Source organism: Somniosus microcephalus, chromosome 4 (genome assembly GCF_052327205.1).
Source record: "Somniosus microcephalus isolate GS21.2 chromosome 4, FLI_Smic_1.0, whole genome shotgun sequence".
Lineage (NCBI taxonomy): Eukaryota > Metazoa > Chordata > Chondrichthyes > Squaliformes > Somniosidae > Somniosus > Somniosus microcephalus.
This window is the reverse complement of record NC_140990.1, coordinates 201,345,446-201,365,408: the sequence shown is the minus strand read 5'-3', so window position 1 is coordinate 201,365,408 and position 19,963 is coordinate 201,345,446. Positions and strand designations below refer to the sequence as shown.

The 19,963-nt window shown below is 42.3% G+C and overlaps 1 protein-coding gene across 1 annotated transcript in view; it reads left to right on the top strand.

The window, feature by feature from the left end:
* The window catches only part of unc80 (unc-80 homolog (C. elegans)), a 378,796-nt gene that overhangs the window by 32,658 nt on the left and 326,175 nt on the right, over positions 1 to 19,963 (top strand). The window contains exons 8-12 of the mRNA XM_085984208.1: positions 9,945 to 10,206; positions 13,533 to 13,667; positions 14,143 to 14,359; positions 15,856 to 15,996; positions 18,099 to 18,367. Of these exons, the coding sequence (XP_085840334.1) occupies positions 9,945 to 10,206; positions 13,533 to 13,667; positions 14,143 to 14,359; positions 15,856 to 15,996; positions 18,099 to 18,367 (1,024 nt within the window). The remainder of the gene's footprint in view (positions 1 to 9,944; positions 10,207 to 13,532; positions 13,668 to 14,142; positions 14,360 to 15,855; positions 15,997 to 18,098; positions 18,368 to 19,963) is intronic.

Here is a 19,963-nt window from a genome sequence, read left to right as displayed (position 1 = left end):
TCTTAGTGACCTCCGCCACCATCCATGCACATCCATTCATCTCGTGCTACAGGAATGTGTCCCAGTGCAAATTAACTCCTGCACTCTTTGCTTCCTCAAGTCCAAGGGGTGCAGACTTGAGCCTATCAGGCGCAGAACTGGTTTAATCATCCATCACCAGATCTAGCTGGACCATGTCAAGCACTATCCGGCATCACTGTCCTCTACCCAGCAGTTCTCTCCAAACCCCTGCGCCCTCATTATGATTGATATCAGCCATTCAGCTGCTTCTCCCGCTTCTCCTTTCCCACCAAGCCAACCTCCCTTCATGCTCCCTCCTGTCCTAACCCTGATCTGCATCTCTCTAATTTCTCTCCTTTTCTCCCATAAGTAGCAAGCTTGTGTGGGGAAATTTTCAATTGTGATTTAAACTCTTTCTATTAAATTTCACGTTAAATTTGATTTCAATACCATGGGCATTGTAATGTAATACTGATTTAATTATTAATCAGAATGAAACAACAACTAATCATGATTATAAAACTGGTAATGATACTATCAATTTAAAATGTTATTATATTATGTTTGTAAGAAAGAAAATTATTTAATGCGCTCAGAGAAGGAGCTGATAATTATGGTAAACATGATAGCCTGGTAATAATTATGTCAGTTCAATAATGTAAAGGTGCAATGACTGCAATCCGAATCTGACTTTCCTGTAACGTAATTCTTTAGTTGCTATGGTTTCTGTATTGTGTTCAGACAGTCTGATCCTTGAACGTATGTCATACTAAATACTGCAGCAGCAGAGAGCTAGAATTTCATTGTAAATGCATCCTTAATTCCTTAGCAGTAGAATAATTTATTATCCTGACAGCCATTACAAAAAAACTAAAAATGTAAGACAGGCAGTGAACTCTAAGTCATTTTTATAATTGGCAAACTAAGGTGCTTTCATTCACAATAATGACAATATAATTCAAATAAAGGTAATGGAAATAGAATACGAAAATGCATTTTTGCCCCTAAATGGACAATAACTACCAATGCTTGATACAATATCTGGTAGAATTAAAGACTTTAATGATTTTTTCAGTAAAACATATAGTACCATGTAGCAATGATGTCTAGGCCTGACATTTACCTTTGACTAGTGAGGTGCGAGAGTAGAAAATATTTTTAGAATGTGACCAACTTCGCACTATTGAAGGTTGTAAGTGTAAACAATGGACATCAATGATCAAATATTTTTGTTGAAATAATGGAAATGTCATTTTCTGAAACACAAATATTCATGAATGAACATTGTAGGTTGTAGTGTTTTATTAATATTTAGCAATTTTCCTTGCTTTACCTATTGAAACCAGATAGAAATGTCAGTGTTTGCCTTGGAAGTTTTACCTGTAATATACCTTGGTAGATTAAGTAAGCTGGGGAATTCACAACTATGTAAATTCTATATGATTTGTTAGAATGAGATGGCTCAAAAGGCCAAATGGTCTATTCTTGGTGCATTTATTTTTGCTGTTCATGACGAGCACCCTCAGAACTGATAAAGGCGCCCAATACTCCTAGAGTAAACCTCTCTCAACTTTGCATCAACAATATGCCTTGCAGCCAGTATTAGAAGAGCACGCCATACTGCAGCACTGCAAACTCATTTTTAAGTTCCCATGAAGCATCCTTATTGCCACTCAGTGATATCGCTAATTTATTTTGAATTATGGTGTAAGTTTGTAACCACTAGGAGCTGCGTAGAGACTCAAAATCATTTAACTTTGAACTAGCAGGAAAAGCAGATTTTCTTCCCATCTGTCTGAGTTTTTTTAAAACTCAGATTCCAAAGCTGAAAGAACAATCTGGTTTTGTTCCATATTTTCTTATGTCTTTATTACTGTTTGTGATTAATTCACTAGAAACTTATCAATCGTTAATCATAACAACTTCATCACACTTAGACCTCATTTAGCATTCTGGCATGTATTGTCCATTGTGACATCCACTTCTTGCAAAAACGAAAATAAGTAGCAAAAATTAAATATGATCATACAAGAACGGAAAGCGAAGTTTTTCAATTTAAAAATTGTTCGTGTTCTTGATCATATTTTATGTTAAGATCACTTTTTGAAAACATTCTTTCAAAGACTAATACCTTCTAAAAGTTAAGAATAAAGATAAGAGACCAGCTTTTTCGAAGAGCAATTCAGCTAGTCCCACTCCCCTGCTCTTTCCCCATGTCCCTGCAATTTTTTCTCCATGTATTTATCCAATTCCATTTTGAACACTACTATGAAGCTGTTTCCACCACCCTATCAGGCAGTGCATTCCAAATCCTAACAACTCGTTGCATAAAATATGTTTCCCTCCTGTTGCCTCTGGTTCTTTTGCCACTTGCCTTAAATCTGTGCCCTCTGGTTATCGACCATTCAGGCCCTAGAAACAGTTTCTCTTTATTTACTCTATCCAAACCCTTCATGATTTTAAACACGTCTATCAAATCTCCTCTTAGCCTTCTTTGCTCTAGGGAGAACCACCCCAGCTTCTCTAGTCTATCCACGTAACTGTAATCCCTCATCCCTGGAGCCATTTTAGTAAATCTCTTCTGTACCCTCTCCAAAACCTTAATATCCTTCCTAAAGTGTGGTGCCCAGAATTGGACACAGTACTCCAGTTGGGGCTGAACTCGTGTTTTATATAGGTTTAGCATAACTTTCTGGCTTTCCTACTCTATGACCGCAATTTCCCGTACCTCGGTGGATCCAGGGTGGGTGACATCGGTGGCGGGTGCTTACCCCGCTGCTGGCTCCAGCCCGCTCTGTAGAATGATTTTACGTTGATTGGGCTCGCCCAGTGCATTTGCCGGCCAATTGAAGGAAGCGGGTCTGATGACGTGTCATTAGCCGGTTTCCTTAAAGGGAGCATGCGCAAATTTATTTTGCCAGTTGTGCTGTCAGTGTTCTACAGCATTGAGGTGCTGCAAACACTGACGAGCACTGCACAGAGGTGCACGGCTGCACCAAGGCTCTCCCATGACTCCCTCCATATGCTTATGGAAGGAGTCACAGCACACGGAGATCCTCTTCCCTTCCAATGGGCGGAAGAGACCTCCCCAGGAGACCAGCGCAACCTGGTTGCACATTGCACAGCAGGGCACAAGCTGGGATGTCGTAAGGAGGACCAGGCAGCAGTGGTGCAAACCTTTCAATGATCTCAGTAGATCACAAAACATTACTACAAAGCCACACTCAAAGTCACCCTGCTGTGCCACTCATCACATCCCCATCACTCTGCCTTCCCTACTCTACTCCTGCACATCCTTACTCACACCAACTCACCTTGCACCTCTATCTACATTATCACTTCCCCATCTCACTAGCCACCCCTCACACTCACCCTCATCCTAGTCCAATCATACCAACTAGCAACACACAAGGATAGGCACTTGTGTGTTTTAGCTGATGTTCATGTAAAGTTTCTGTTAATGTGGTGTCAAACATTGAAATCTTCATTTTCAACACTTTGTATGTTCTTGGACAGATCTGTGTGCACCTTTGGAAATGCATTTGTGAGTTGCAGTGAATGGTGAGACATAACGGACCCCCCCCCCCTCCTCGCAATGGTGATGAGTGTGAAAGCAATGGCTTGGGCATTGTAGGGATGCTTTATGGTGTTGGTGTGGGGTGGTGCCAACCTGGCGCATCATGTGGCAGCCAGGGTGTACAGTGTCAAGTGAAGTAAATTTGGCCATGGTGAGGCCATCCCTGGCTTCCAGGACAACAATGTGGTCGGGTGCTGATGCCCTCTGTCTTGTGCAGCATCCGTTGATTGCGGAGAAGGTTGGTGGTGGTGTTGGTGCTGCTGGTGTTGGGGCTGATCATGGTGGGATTCTGAGGACCAAGGTGAGATAGTTTCAAGGGCACCGATGCTGATGTAATAGATGGCAGGTGAACTTGAGATGACAGAAGCGATGTCAATGGTGAGAGAGGTTGTTCCAATGAGGTGACACTTGATAGAGAGTTTGCTCCAAACACTTGCAACCTGCATAAAGCTCAATCTGTCTTACAAATGCAGTAGGCAACAGCTTCTGAGCTTGGAAAGTGAACAGCTGTGAGATGGGAGCTTTTATAGCACATTTGCAGCTGTTAAGTAAAAAGATGATTGAATGCTCATACAACTCTCGACCTCCTTACCTGACGTGATCCCGAGCAGCGTGGACCCTGTGGGCGACGCCGTAAAATGGTAAGGTGAGCTCAAAATACTTTTTAATGGGCTGTTAACAAGGTCATAATGACCTGAACTGCTCGCTGATCCCCATTAAAAATTCCCCCCAACGTCTCTATTTATAAAGCCCAGTATCCCATATGCTTTATTAACTGCTTTGTTAACCTGCCCTCTCACCTTCAAAGATTTGTGCACTAACACCCCAGGTCTCTCTGTTCCTGCACCCCCTTTAAAATTGCACCATTTAACTTGTATTGTCTCTCCTCATTCTTCCTACCAAAGTGTATCCCCTCACACTTTCTGCATTGAATTTCATCTGCCATATGTCTGCCTGTTCCACCAGCCTGTCTATGTCCTCCTTGAAGTCTACTACTATCTTCCTTACTGTTTGCTACACTTCCAAGTTCTGTGTCATCTCCAGATTTTGAAATTGTGCCCTGTACCGCCAATTCCAAGTTTCTTCGTACTGAAACCTGAAGACCACCACTGTATACGTCCCTCCAGTCCGAGAAACCGCCATTCACCGCAACTCTCTGTTTTCTATCCCTAAGCCAATTTTGTATCCATGCTGCTTCTACTCCTTTTATCCCAAGGGGATCAATTTTGCTAACAAACTACCACATAATAGGCTTATCACATAAAGTCCATATACACAACATCAACAGCAATGCCCTTATCCACTCTCTCTGTTATCTCATGAAAAACCTCACACAAGCTAGTCAAACATGATTGGCCCGTAACAAATCCTCGCTGGCTCTCTTTTAGCCCATGCTTTTTAATTTGACTTTTTAGTTCAAGTTGCTGTTCATTTTCTACCGGATTATTGTTTCTAAAAGCTTCCCCACCACCGACGTTAAACTGACAGGCTGCAATTGCCAGGTTTATTCTTCTCCCTGTTTTTGAATAAGGGTGCAACATTTGTAATCCTCCAGTCCTCTGGCACTACCCCTGTATCTAAAGAGGATTGTAAGATAGTCACCAGCACTTCTGCAATTTCTAGGTTTTGGTAGAGTGGATACAGAGAGAATGTTTCCACTTGTGGGGTAGAGCATAACTACAGGCCATCAATATAAGATAATCACCAAGAAATCTAATGGGGAATTCAGAAGAAACTTCTTTACCCAAAGAGTGGTGAGAATGTTGAACTCGCTACCACAGGGAGTGGTTGAAGCGAAAAGTATAGATGCATTTAAGGGGAGGCTAGACAAGCATATGAGGGAGAAGGGAATAGAGGGTTATGCTGATAGAGTTAGCTGAGGAATGACGGGAGGAGGCTCGAGTGGAGCATAAACACCGGCATGGACTGGTTGGGCCGAATGGCCTGTTTCTGTGCCGTATATCCAATGTAATCCTATGTACCCTTACTTCCGTTAACAAACTAGGATGCATCCTCTCTGGACCGGGTTACTTATCCACTAAGTATTTCAGCCTTTCTAGCACCTCCTTTTTATCTATGTTTATCTCATCCAGTAGCCCAACAAACTCCTTGTTTACCGTAGCTTTAGCAAAGTCTTCTTCCTTGGTAAACACTGATGCAAAGTACCTCAGCCATGCCTTCTGCCTCCACCAATAGATTTCCTAATCGGCCCCACTACTCCTCTGACAACCCTTTTACTGTTAATATACCTATAGAAAACCTTTTATGTTAGCTGCCAATCTATTCTCGTACAGTCTCTTTACCCCTCTTATTTCCTTTTTCACTTCTCTACTTTTTATATTCAGCCTGATTCTCCCTTGTATTATCAAGCTGACATCTGTCATATGCCCCTTTTTTCTGCTTCACCTTACTCTCTAACTCCTTCATCATCCAGGGAGCTCTGGCTTTGGTTGCCCTCCCTTTCCCACTGTGGGAATGTACTTAGACTGTACCCATCTCTTTAAAGGCCACCTGTTGCTTGATTACATTTTTGCCTGCCAGTCTTTGATTCAAGGGATATGGGGATAGTGCAGGAAAGTGGAGATGAGGTAGAAGATCAGCCATGATCTTATTGAATGGCAGAGCAGGCTTGAAGGGCCAAATGGCCTACTCCTGCTCCTATTTCTTATGTTCTTATGTTCCAAGTTACCTGGGCCAGATCCCTCCTCAATACACTGAAATTAGCCCTTCTCCAGATAAGTATTTTTATTCTAGATTGCTTCTTGTTATTTTCTACAACTAATCTAAACCTTATGATCAGTATTCCCGAGATGCTCCCCCACTGTGATATTCTCTACTTTACCCACTTCATTCCCCCAGGACTAGATCCAGCAATGCCTCCTTCCTCGTTGGGCAGGAAATAGTTGAGGCTTGTAATAAGGGAACATCTATAATTATGGGGGATTTTAACTATCATATTAATTGGACAAATCAAATTGGGCAGGGCTGCCTTGAGGATGAGTTCATTGAGTGTATTAGGGATGGGTTTCTTGAGCAGTATGTAACTGAACCGACCAGGGGGCAAGCAACCTTCGATCTGGTCCTGTGTAACGAGACAGGATTAATTAAAAATGTCCTAGTAAAGGATCCCCTTGGAATGAGTGACCATAACATGGTTGAATTCCATATTCAATTAGAGGGTGAGAAGGTTGGATCTCAAACAAGCATGCTAAGCTTGAATAAAGGAGACTATAAAGGTATGAGAGCGGAATTGAGTAAAGTGGATTGGGAAAATAGATTAAAGGGTAAGACGATACATAATCAGTGGTGTACATTTAAGGAGTTATTTTACAACTTCCAAAAAATATATATTCCACTGAGAAGAAAAGGGTGTAAAAGAAAAGACAGCCATCCGTGGCTAAGTAAAGAAATTAAGGATAGTATTCGACTAAAAACAAGGGCATATAAGGTAGCCAAATCTAGTGGGAGGATAGAGGATTGGGAAAACTTTAAAAGACAGCAAAAAATAACAAAAAGATTGATTAAGAAAGGGAAGATAGATTATGAAAGTAAATTAGCAAAAAATATAAAAACAGATAGTAAGAGTTTTTATAGTTATATAAAAAGAAAAAGGGTGGCTAAGGTAAATGTTGGTCCCTTAGAGGATGAGACCGGGAAATTAATGGTGGGAAATATGGAGATGGCAAAAACACTGAATGAATATTTTATGTCAGTCTTTATAGTAGAAGACACTAAGAATATCCCAACACTGGACAAACAGGGGGCTAAAGGAGGGGAGGAGCTAAACACGATCAAAATCACTAAGGAAGTTGTACTCGGTAAAATAATGGGACTCTAGGCGGATAAATCACCTGGACCTGATGGCTTACATCCTAGGGTCTTGAGGGAAGTGGCGGTAGGGATTGTGGATGCATTGGTAATAATTTTCCAAAACTCCCTGGACTCAGCAAAGGTCCCGGCAGACTGGAAAACTGCTAATGTAACACCCTTATTTAAAAAGGGCAGTAGACAGAAGGCTGGAAACTATAGACCGGTTAGCCTAACATCTGTGGTAGGTAAAATTTTGGAGTCCATTATTAAGGAGACAGTAACAGGACATTTGGATAATCATAATTTAATAGGACAAAGTCAGCATGGTTTTATGAAGGGGAAGTCATGTTTGACAAATTTGCTGGAGTTCTTTGAGGAAGTAACATATAGGGTGGATAAAGGGGAACCAGTGGACGTAGTGTATTTAGACTTCCAAAAGGCATTTGACAAGGTGCCACACAAAAGATTATTGCTTCAGATAAAAAATCACGGGATTGGGGATAATATTCTGGCATGGATAGAGGATTGGCTATCTAACAGAAGGCAGAGAGTTGGGATAAATGGTTCATTCTCAGACTGGCAATCAGTAACTAGTGGTGTTCCGCAGGGGTCAGTGCTGGGTCCCCAACTCTTTACAATCTATATTAATAATTTGGAGGAGGGGACCGAGTGTAACATATCAAAGTTTGCAGATGATCCTAAGATGGGAGGGAAAGTAGTGAGTGAAGAGGACATAAAAAACCTGCAAGGGGACATAGACAGGCTAAGTAAGTGGGCAGAGATTTAGCAGATGGAATACAATACTGGAAAGTGTGAGGTTATGCACTTTGGCAGGAAAAATCGTAGAGCAAGTTATTATCTTAATGGCAAGAAACTGGAAAGTACTGAAGTACAAAGGGATCTGGGGGTCCTGGTGCACGAAACTCAAAAGGTTAGTATGCAGGTACAGCAAGTGATTAAGAAGGCCAATGGAATGTTGGCTTTCATTGCTAGGGGGATAGAATATAAAAATAGGGAGGTATTGCTTCAGTTGTACAAGGTATTGGTGAGACCGCACCTGGAATACTGCGTACAGTTTTGGTGTCCATACTTAAGAAAGGACATACTTGCTCTCGAGTCCGCACAAAGAAGGTTCACTCGGTTAATCCCGGGGATGAGGGGGTGGACATATGAGGAGAGGTTGAGTAGATTGGGACTCTACTCATTGGAGTTCAGAAGAATGAGAGGCGATCTTATTGAAACATATAAGATTGTGAAGGGGTTGGATCGGGTGGATGCGGGGAGGATGTTCCTGATGATGGGTGAAACTAGAACTAGGGGGCATAGTCTTAGAATAAGGGGCTGCTCTTTCAAAACTGAGATGAGGAGGAACTACTTCACTCAGAGGGTGGTAGGTCCATGGAATATGCTGCCCCAAAAAGCTATAGAAGCTACATCATTACATAAATTTAAAACATAAATAGACAGTTTCCTAGAAGTAAAGGGAATTAAGGGTTACGGGGAGCGGGCAGGAATTTGGACATGAGTCTAGGTTCGGATCGGTCATGGCCCTGTGGGTAGCGGAGCGGGCCCAGGGGCCGTGTAGCCTGATCCTATTTCGTGTGTCTAATTCTGTTAGATTCAGGAGATGGTTCTGTGATAGTGGATTGACGGTTAGGATCAGATCAGCCATGATCTTATTGAATGGCGGAGCAGGCTCGAGGGGCCGATTGGCCTACTCCTGCTCCTATTTCTTATGTTCTTATGAAACATATTGATCAACAAAGTTCTCCTGAACACACTTCAGAAATTCCTCTCCCCCTCTGGCATTAACACAATCACTGCCCCATTCAATATTGGGGTAATTAAAGTCTCCCATTTTCACTTCTCTATAGTTCATGCACTCCTCAGTAATTTCCCTGAAAATCTGCTCCTCTATCTCCTTCCTGCTATTTGGTGGTCTGTAAAATACACCAAGTAGCGTAATAGCTCCTCTATATTGTTTTGTAACTCCAACCAAGTAGATTCTGTCTTTGACTCTTCAAGGACATTCTCACTTTCTAGCACTAATATTTTCCTTAATCAAAACTGCTACCCCTCCTTTTTTTTCCTGTCCTATCTTTCCAGAATACCTTGTACCCAGGAATATTAAGCACCTAATCCTCTTTTTTGAGGCGGGTCTCTGTTATCACCACAGGGCTATTTTCACCTGCACCTCATCAACCTTATTAACCACACTTCGTGCATTTACACACATGCACTCCAAACCTAACTTAGACATCTTTGTATTTTCTATGATCCTACCTAATTCTGTATTATTTCTAACTCTAACTGTCTTTCCCAGTCCTCTGTGCACCTTGTTTCTACTTTATAATACTACATCCTGGTGCCCAAGAAAATCATTATAGAAAGTGCAGCTGGAGTTACAGTAGGTTATAAAATAATTGTTCTACTCTTTGGACTTGGATGAAGTTCCAGAGACGTACGCATTAACGTGGTATTTATTTTGAATATGGTTCTAAACATTTTTTTCTCACCTTTTCTCAGTTTGATAACATACAAACTATATCTGTTACAGAACTTCAATAACCATACCACTGAGTCAAAAGTCTCGGTATGCCACCTATTTTGATGTTGCAGTATTGCGCTGTCTGCTGCAGCCCCACTGGTCTGAAGAAGGTATTCACTGGGCATTGATGTATTATTTACAAAGACTTCGACAGATTCTGGAGGAAAAGCCTGATAGGCCCTCTGAACCTGAGATAAGCCACTTACCCAGACCACGCAGTAGTTCCATGGTAGCAGCAGCTCCTTCTCTGGTTAACACCCATAAAACACAGGTATGAAAAGATCAAATTCAGGTCTGTGCTTTCTAATTATTCACTTCTATGTCAAAGTGGATTTGTTTACAAAAAAAAATTAGTTTGTAAAATAAAATGACACGAAGTTAATATTACTGAGTTAAAAAGATAGATGAACATCTCAAGTTGTCAGATAGTGGCAAAATAGTTAACATGTCTGGTTGATGTTGAATTAAATATTTACAAGGATAACCATAGCACATATACACACACATTGGTTTACCACAGGCAACCAGTTAGAATTCATCTCTTGTGCAACATGTAGTATTCATGCATGACCAGAAGTGATATCCAGCACAAGTTTAAATTTCATTTAGCATCCAAATTAGTATTTCTTGGATCAGGCCCAGTTTTATCTATGATTTTAGAAGAAGGCTTGCTGGATTGGGTAGGGCACCCCACCAGGTGTACAGGAGACCTATTTCCCCCCCTTTTTTTAGGGCAATTGCACGACAATATATTGTGCATAGCTCCCAATCCTAAAAGTTCATATGTGTGAGCAATAATTGATTTTACATTTTCCCCCACAAATTTTCTCCACTTTTTAGTCCTGTGCTCACCTGAAGGCAACAGCTCATAACTGTGTGGTTCTACAGTACTGGCAACCCATCAGCACCTTAACCTTATTTCATGTTTTAAGTCACAATTAAGTCCAGAATTTTCTATATTGGTGGAATCCTGGCATTTCCTCAGCAGCCGGGAGTTCCATTTACCCCAGTGGCCCACCTCTGACTCCAGCGAATTTTCTGGGGTAAGAGTAATCACCATATTGTTTAGGCAGGCTGCTGCTGGGATTCCCATCTCCATCGGGGAACCTGTCAAGGTGAGGGGGGTGGATGAAAAATGACTGGAGCAGGCCTTTCACAGCCCATGGAGTTAGCTGCTTCTGGGACAGCTGAAGAGGAGGTTTCTGAGGAGTTGGAATTCATCATTCTGCAAGGAATTCAACTCCATACAGCCAATTAAAATTGAAATCCCCTCTCCGTATGCCATAGCAACACTGGACACCAGCAGTGCACAGGCATTCCTAATGCCCAGTGTTGCTCGAGTACAAATAAAAGAGAAAGAACTTGCATTTATATAGCGCCTTTCACAACCTCCGCGCTTTACAGCCAATGAAGTATTTTGAAGTGTAGTCACTGTTGTAATGTAAAACACTGCAGCCAATTCGGGCACAGCAAGGTCTCACAAACAGCAATGTGATAATGACCAAATCATCTATTTTTTTGTGATGTTGGTTGTGGGATAAATAATGGCCAGGACATCGGGGAGAACTCCCCTGCTCTTCTTCGAATAGTGCCGTGGGATCTTTTACGTCCAACTCGGGGCAGATAGGGCCTCAGTTTAACGTTTAATCTGAAAAACCGCACCTCCGACAGTGTAGTGCTCCCTCAGTACTGCGCTGGAGTGTCAGCCCAGAGGATCTGGAACTGGAATGACTTCCTGTTCATGTCCTCTTGAGTTACACTGAGGACCTTTCAGTGGAGGGTCCTGCCCTGAGTATCATTTGAGCATGTGGGCGGCGCATCACTGCCGAACTGGATTCAATCCTCATCCAGGCCCATACATTGTATTATCAGTAGAGGTTCCTGGATAGCAATCTGGAGTGGAAGCCCTGCCCGATTTTTGTTTTTTACCCCGCACCTAATCCAGAGATGCTAAGGCCAGTTGTAATATACCTTCTTAGTCTTCTTAGGCAGTCCCTCGGAACCGAGGATGACTTGCTTCCACATTAAAAATGAGTTCGCAGGTGACTGATGACCAATGCGGGACCTACAGTCTCTGTCACAGGTGGGGCAGACGGTGGTTGAAGGGGTGGGTGGGTGGGGTGCTTGGGTTAACGTGCACTCCTTCCGCTGTTTGCGCTTGGCTTCCGCTTGCTCCCGGCGAAGAGACTCGAGGTGTTCGCCTTCCTGGATGCTTCTCCTCCACTTTGTGTGGTCTTGGGCCAGGGATTCCCAGGTGTTGATGGGGATGTTACACTTTTTCAAGGAGGCTTTGAGGGTGTCCTTGAAGCATTTCCTCTGCCCACTTGGGGCTCTCTTGCCTTGCCAGAGCTCCGAGTAGAGCGCTTGTTTTGGGAGTCTCGCATCGGGCATGTGGACAATGTGACCCGTCCATCGGAGCTGATTGAGCATGGTCAAAGCTTCGATGCTGGGGATGTTGGCCTATGCAAGAACACTGACGTTGGTGCGCTTATCCTGCCAATGGATTTGCAGGATCTTGCGGTGGCAGCATTGGTGGTACCTCTCTAGTGCTTTGAGGTGCCTGCTGTACATGGTCCATGTCTCTGAGGCATACAGCAGGGCAGTTATCACTGCTGCTCTGTAGACCATGAGCTTAGTGCCGGGTTTGAGGTCCTGGTCTTCAAACACACTCTTCCTCAGGCGACCGAAGGCTGCACTGGCACACTGAAGGCGGTGTTGGATTTCATCGTCGACGTCTGCCCTTGTTGAAAGTAGGCTCCCGAGGTATGGAAAGTGGTCCACGTTGTCCAAGGCCTTGTCGTGGATTTTGATAATCGGGGGGCAGTACTGTGTGGCGGGGGCAGGTTGGTAGAGGACCTTTGTCTTACGGATGTTTAGTGTAAGGCCCATGCTCTCGTATGCCTCGGTGAAGGTGTTGAGAATGGTTTGGAATTCGACCTCCGAGTGAGCGCCGACGCAAGCGTCGTCTGCATACTGTAATTCGATGACAGAGGATGGGACGACCTTGGATCTGGACTGGAGGCGACAGAGGTTGAACAGTTTCCCGTTTGTTCTGTAAATTAGCTCCACTCCAGTGGGGAGCTTACTGAGGGTGAGATGGAGTATTGCAGCAAGGAAAATCGAGAAGAGCGTTGGTGCGATGACACAGCCTTGTGTTTGACTCCGGTTCGTACGTGAATTGGGACTGTGGTGGAACCGTTGGTCAGGATCACGGCTTGCATGTCGTCGTGAAGCAGGCGGAGGATGGTGACAAACTTTTGAGGGCAACCGAATTTGAGGAGGACACTCCATAATCCCTCACGGTTGACGGCGTCGAAGGCCTTTGTGAGATCAAAGAAGGCCATGTACAGCGGTTGGTGCTGTTCCCTGCATTTCTCTTGTAATTGTCCATTTTGGCCCTTAGTGGGCAGAATCCGCATTGTGACTCTGGGAGGAGCTCTTCAGCCACTGGCTGTTGATTTGATGTCACTCGTTTTGTGCTACCACCCAAGGCCAATTTCACTCCGTGTTTGTGAATAAATAAATAATTAAAAAATCAAAGATTTTTTCTGAAATATTTTATTTTGACCCATTTATTGTTTACACTGTCTTTGCAAGGATCTTACTATGAAGTGCAATGAAGAGGAAAAATCCCTCAGTTCTGAGACATTTTCTAAGGTGTCCGTGACAAACCTAAGACGACCGGCTGTTCCAGACCTTTCTACTGATCTAGGAATGAACATCTTCAAAAAGGTGATAATCTTTCATAAATATTTATTAGGCCAGACAAAAAATAAATTTTAAAAGCAATATTACTGGTTTAATCAATATTCCACTTACACATATCATTGGTATTTACTCTTATGTTCCCGTCTCTGTAATACACCATCAACGTATAAGAAACAATTGCCAGTACTGTCGAGTGCCAATAGCTACACAAATTGGGCTCGAGTCGGCATTAATTTAAATTACAGGAGTATTGGGATTTCTTTTTATTGGTTTAATATTTGCTTATGGAGGCGTCAGCCTAGATTTTTTGATCATAGTTATTTTAATTCTGGCAGTAACTAAACTAAATAAATGAATTTATGCCAATGTTAAAGTAATGTCAATCGGAAAATCTCGGTCATTAGCTCAGAAACTTAAGCTGCTGCCGCCTAACTGTTAATATGACTCACGTCAAATATATTATTTAATAATAAAAATTATTACCTTACTGGTGTACAAGTTCAAGAGTCGCAAAGAGGAGCGTGAACGCAAAGGTTCAATCCCATTCCATCACCCGGGTAAAAAGAGGCAGCGACGTATGGGAATGCCATTTCTTCTTCATGAAGATCATTTAGATGTGTCACCGACTCGAAGCACATTCTCATTTGGGAGCTTTTCTGGAACTGGAGAAGAAAGGCGTGGTTTGGAGAGAGGGGGCTGGCAAGCTACAATACTAGGTGAGCCAAGAATATTAAATGTAGTTGCTTAACCTAACTTAATCTTGCTGTCACGTGTATGGTTCTTGTGCATTTCTGTTTCCTCCCACAAAATGTTTTTTAATGGTCATATTGGGAGTTTTACTTGCCTTTACTAGCCCTTTGCCATTTATCTACATTTAAATGATTTGCCCTCCTCTGTACTATGCACCATTTGTTGACTGAGAACAGTCAAACTCCCATACCTTTCATCATCTCAGTACTGAGCTAACACCAGGTGCGTAAGAACACCAATTAACTAACCCTTCAATTTCCCTTTCCTGACGATTGGGAAGGGCTTGAGCTGTGCTTGGTGTCTCTCCTCAACATGCTAAAGCCTTAAAATTACACTGCAAATATTGGTAAAATAATGCCTAATGGGGTCATTAAATTGCTTAGACTGCTAATTTAACAGAGGCATTAACGTGTTTGGAAAAATAATTTAATAGTAAACTAATGAATTTATTACAAAAGCATTAAGGGCAGGATTTTCATTGGGCCTTGGAGGCGTGTGGGGGTTAAAATCCCGAAATCGGGGTGGGGGGGGGGCACGAACCCATCCCGCCCCCAACCCCCCTCCATGCCAGTTTCAAAGGAGGCGGGTACCCAACCTGCGCTGGGACCCGCCTCCCTGAGGCTGGAAGGGGATTAGTGCCAATGAACTGCCTGTTAACAGGCAGTGTTTAGCCTAATCCCTATTTTCATTCTTGAAGTGTGGGATCCCCGACGGCTCTAAACCATGCCAAGTTAGCGAGGCGGACCGTCGGGCTGGCGGGGTCGAGATGTCCGGTGTTCAGGTGAGTGATGGGTGCATGAGTGCAGAGGTAAGTGTGTTTGGTGTGTTTAAAGAAGTTTTACTTAGCTTTACAGCCTTCCTTCCTTCAGGTCTCAGGAGTCCCTCATCTCCCCGGCACAGAAAGCAGAATGGCCGCGATCTGTCAAAAATTGCAGCATTCAGCTTTCTGTTCCGGAGAGATCTCTAAATCATCCTCAGAGAAAGGAATTAACTTGGAGTACAGATTGTCAGTGTTTGACAGTTTCAAACATCTGTCGAACGCTGATATTTCATCTGTCCAAAGGTCTTGACAATCCTTTGAAATATCAATCTGTGACGTCACCTGTTGCCAGGTGGCCCTTAATTGGTCTGCTGAGCCCGCTGGGTGGGTTCAATAAGGTCAATCAAGTCAAAATCGCGTGGGTTGGCTACAACTCGATGGAGGCGGGACTACCCGAAAGTTGTTGTCCCGCCTCCTCAATGAAAATCCAGCCCACTTTAAGTGTCCAAACAATAATCTGTGCACAGTGTAATTTCAAGACTTAACTCTGTTAAGGAATTCAGCAAATATGGAATCATAAGGTTGAACCTCTGTGGCATACAGTTTTATATATGTTATATTTTTGTTTTCACTGGCATTTGTATCTGTGTTTCTCGGAGGATTTTTATGGATGCATTTTTACAAAATGTTCTTCTTTCACAGGAAAATTCACCCGACGGGGGAGTTCAGATACAGCAACAGAAATGGAAAGCCTGAGTGCTAAACATTCCCATTCCCATCACACCTTGCTGAGTGACATACCTGATCACTCTAACAGTCATGGAGACAACACAGTTAAAGAAGGTAAGATGTACGGTGGTTAAAGCTGCAGACACCCGGGGTAGAATTTCTGCTTTGGGCACAATCGGCGACTGGTAACTTGGTGCAGTTTAATTAATACAGTTGAAAATGGGTATATCACAAAAAGTAACTTTCTTAGTAAATTTTAAAAAAACTTTCAAAAGCTTTTAAAACATGCCTATTAGAGCCCTTGCACCCAGAAGAACCAGCTTAATTTTTAGAGCCTCCTCGAAGGCCTGCAAGCAAGCACAATTAGAGGAAATGGCCTCTATCTGCACTGTGGGGTTTCTGTGATTCTGTGAAACACACACTAGTGATTAATGCATCCTGGGGAGTAGCCAGTTTTGTGTGTGGGGCCAGCTTCTAATACGATGTTTTTAAACTAGTGCAAAAGATCACGGAAACTTGATTTGCGCTGAATTTAACTTGTGTTTGAAATTCCGTGATCTTTTGCCCGGGTAACACTGATTTTGGGCGAATTGCGCCGAAGAAACCAGCACAACCGAGCAGAAACTCTACCCCCTTGTGCAAAATGGTTCCACTAGGAAAAGTATTGAAATACCTTTTACAAAAATGCCCTTTTTAAATGAGACTGAGAAAATAAGTTGTTTCATCAACTTGAATCAAGATTCAAAATGTCCTCATTAATGTACTAACTTGCTGCACCTTTCAATGGTGAAACTCAATTCTGTACACTAGTGTGCTTAACTGATGGGTGCTAACCATAGCTGTGCCATTTGTGGAAGCCACAGGGCAGTGTGAATCCAGGCTGTTCATGAAACACCTTAAGAGTGATAATGGCATACACTTTTAATTAAATCACATGCCTGCCTCTTTGTTAGGGAATGGTGCATGGCCTAGTGGGAGCTAAAAAGTGAGTAAAATAAACAAAACATTACTAATTTAATTGGAAAAATTATAAACTATTATGCATTACATATTCATAACATATTAAATGGCCCAGAATTTTCTGGAGACTTGCGTCATTGTAATGCTACATCTGTGGCACTGGGTGTGTTTTCCACTGAAAAAATCTCATAAAATGTTAGTATAAGTGAGTTACACCTTTATTTACGCCGCACCATAATTTCTTGGGACTTTTGCACCTCTTCAACAACATCCTCGCCAAAACCGTGAAAAGTTGATTATCAGAGCTCTGACCCCAGTCACCTCCATGGCGATCATGTATTTCCTGGATTTACACTAGTTTTCTCACTGCAGACACTTTGGCTGAAAAATTGTGATGCAGGTGAATGAATTTAGGTTAAGTGTATATCATGTGCAATTGTAAGGCACTGAAATGCCTACATATGCCATTATGAAAGTGAGCATGGGGGAAAAATTAGTTTAGGCCTGTTTTCAGTGCGCTCATAAGTGTGCAGCAGAAGCCAGAGCCCCGAGGCTCGTCTGAAATTGGGCCTCGTACCTTATCTAAATAATTCTGGCAAGTTGCTGGCACCTGTTGGGCCTCCTGAAGCAGCTTGCCGGATTCCTCTGGATTAATCTGAGCTGGCTGCGGGACACAGTCTTGTGAAATTGGACATTTTTACCCCTCTTTCACTCTAAGAAACAGGCGAAATTAAGTCCAATTTTGCCCCGTTTGTTTAATCTGAGCCTTTGTAGGTAACTTAAATTACTAATGTCATCTTCTAAATAAATAGTTTTTAAAAATCTGTAACTGTAACATCTGTAATGTTCCTGAAACTGAATAGAGCCGCTGAGTGCGTATATATCAAACAATTTTCTGCATGTGTTCAAGTTCAGCATAATGAAAGGATTTGAAATTCAGAATGCTATTACCCAAGTCATACCAATATTGATCTGCTTAATTGATGCAGATGGGGTAAGCCATTGGCTGTGCTGCTTCTGAGGTCCCTGATTTGCCATTATGCTGGCTGTAGTCTATTCAAATGAGCTTCCCAGAAAACTTTGGAGTAAATTTGCATGAAAAGATTGGGGCACGAAATGGCGTAATTGGTGGTAACATTGCCGTTTGCGCTGTTCCAGGAAGTTCTGAGTCATTATATTATGTTTTAAGTCTGAAATATTAACAATTGAATTTAAAGTCATGAAGCGAAACCTTTAACTAATTTTATATTTTGCAGTGAGATCACAGATTTCCACAATCACTGTAGCCACTTTCAATACCACAGTAGCCTCCTTCAATGTGGGATATTCCGATTTCTTCAGTGAACACATGCGAAAACTATGTAACCAAGTGACTATACCTGAACTGCCCCATGAACCACTGGCATGTGCCAACCTGCCCCGCAGTCTGACTGATTCCTGTATAAACTACAGCAGCCTTGAGGAAACAGAAAACATGGAAGGAACTAACAATTTTATCAAGAAAAATGGGATGCTTGATCTAGGGGTAAATCTTTGTCATAAAACAGAATGTAATATAGCTTTGGGAAATGCAGTGAGACCTGAAGAATTCAGATTATGCTGATTTAAAATTTCAATCATTCAGGACAACCATAGTGATATTTAAAGCAATGGTATCTAATTTCTGATTATCTACAGTCGACTCTTAATTTGAAGTTGCTTGCATCAAATTCTCTTAATTCAAATTGAAATCATATAGAAAATGCCATCTGTGCTGTTTTACTAAAATTGCTTAATTTGTATGACTGGATAATTCACTTTCAATTAACAGGAGCAAACTGCAACTATATTTTAAATTGCTTTTTTACACTCAAAATCAACCAGTTGTAGTCACTGTGCACTTAATGTAAATTAAGGGCAGACTTCAAAATACATTACAAAATTTTAGAGAAGCAAGAAGTATTGCTATTATGTAGCCAAATATTTTTTTCTGCCATTCATATAATTAATAGGTTTTTAAGCTTTTTTTATATGGTACAGGAAACTTCGAGTTGCAAGATGTGTATCATTAATTTTATGCAAAACGTGAACACCGTCACCGATTACAGGTTATATAGATTGTTATAATTCTTACTCAGCAGAGAATAATTCTTATTCAGCAGAGAATTCCAATCAGCTGCAAATTATTTGTTGACGAGTATTCTGTACTGAAGCAGCAATCATTAATACTGTAATGTGACCATCACCACGAATCAATGACATGGGGCACAATGAGACCTAGTTGATATACACACAAACAGCTGCTGCTAAAACTAAACTGGAGCAAAAGATTTCCTTTTACTAACATACATGCAGCTGTATGTTGTCAATGATGGCCAATATAGCAGATGTGATGATTTAAATCATTCTTGAGTTTAAAAAAAAAAATTTGTTCACCTATTCACAGGATATGGGTGTCACTGGCAAGTCCAGCATTTATTGCCCATCTCCAATTGCCCTTGAGAAGGTGGTGGTGAGCCATCTTTTTAAACCGCTGCTGGTCGTGTGGTAAAGGTACTCCCACAGTGCTGTTAGGTAGGGAGTTCCAGGATTTTGATCCAGAGATGATGAAGGATCGGCGATTATATTTCCAAGTCAAAATGGTGTGTGACTTGGAGGGGAACTTGGAGTTGGTGGTGTTTCCATGCGCCTGCTGCCTTGTCCTGCTATGTGGTCGAGGGCGCAAGTTTGGAGGTGCTGTTGAAGAAGCCTTGGTGAGTTGCTACAGTGCATCTTGTAGATGATACACACTGCAGTAATGTTGCGCTGGTGGTGGAGGGAGTGAATGTATAAGGTGGTGTATGGGATGCCAATCAAGTGGGCTGCTTTGTCCTGGATGCTGTCAAGCTTCTGGAGTGTTGTTGGAGCTGCACTCATCCAGGCAAGTAGAGTATTGTGGAGGGTATTCCATCACACTCCTGACTTGTGCCTTGTAGATGATAGAAAGGCTTTGGGGAGTCAGGAGTTGAGTCACTCGCTGTCGAATACCCAGCCTCTGACATGCTCTTGTAGCCATATTATTTATGTGACTGGTGCAGTTAAGTTTCTGATCAATGGTGACCCCCAGGATGTTGATGGTGGGGGTTGGATGATGGTAATGCAA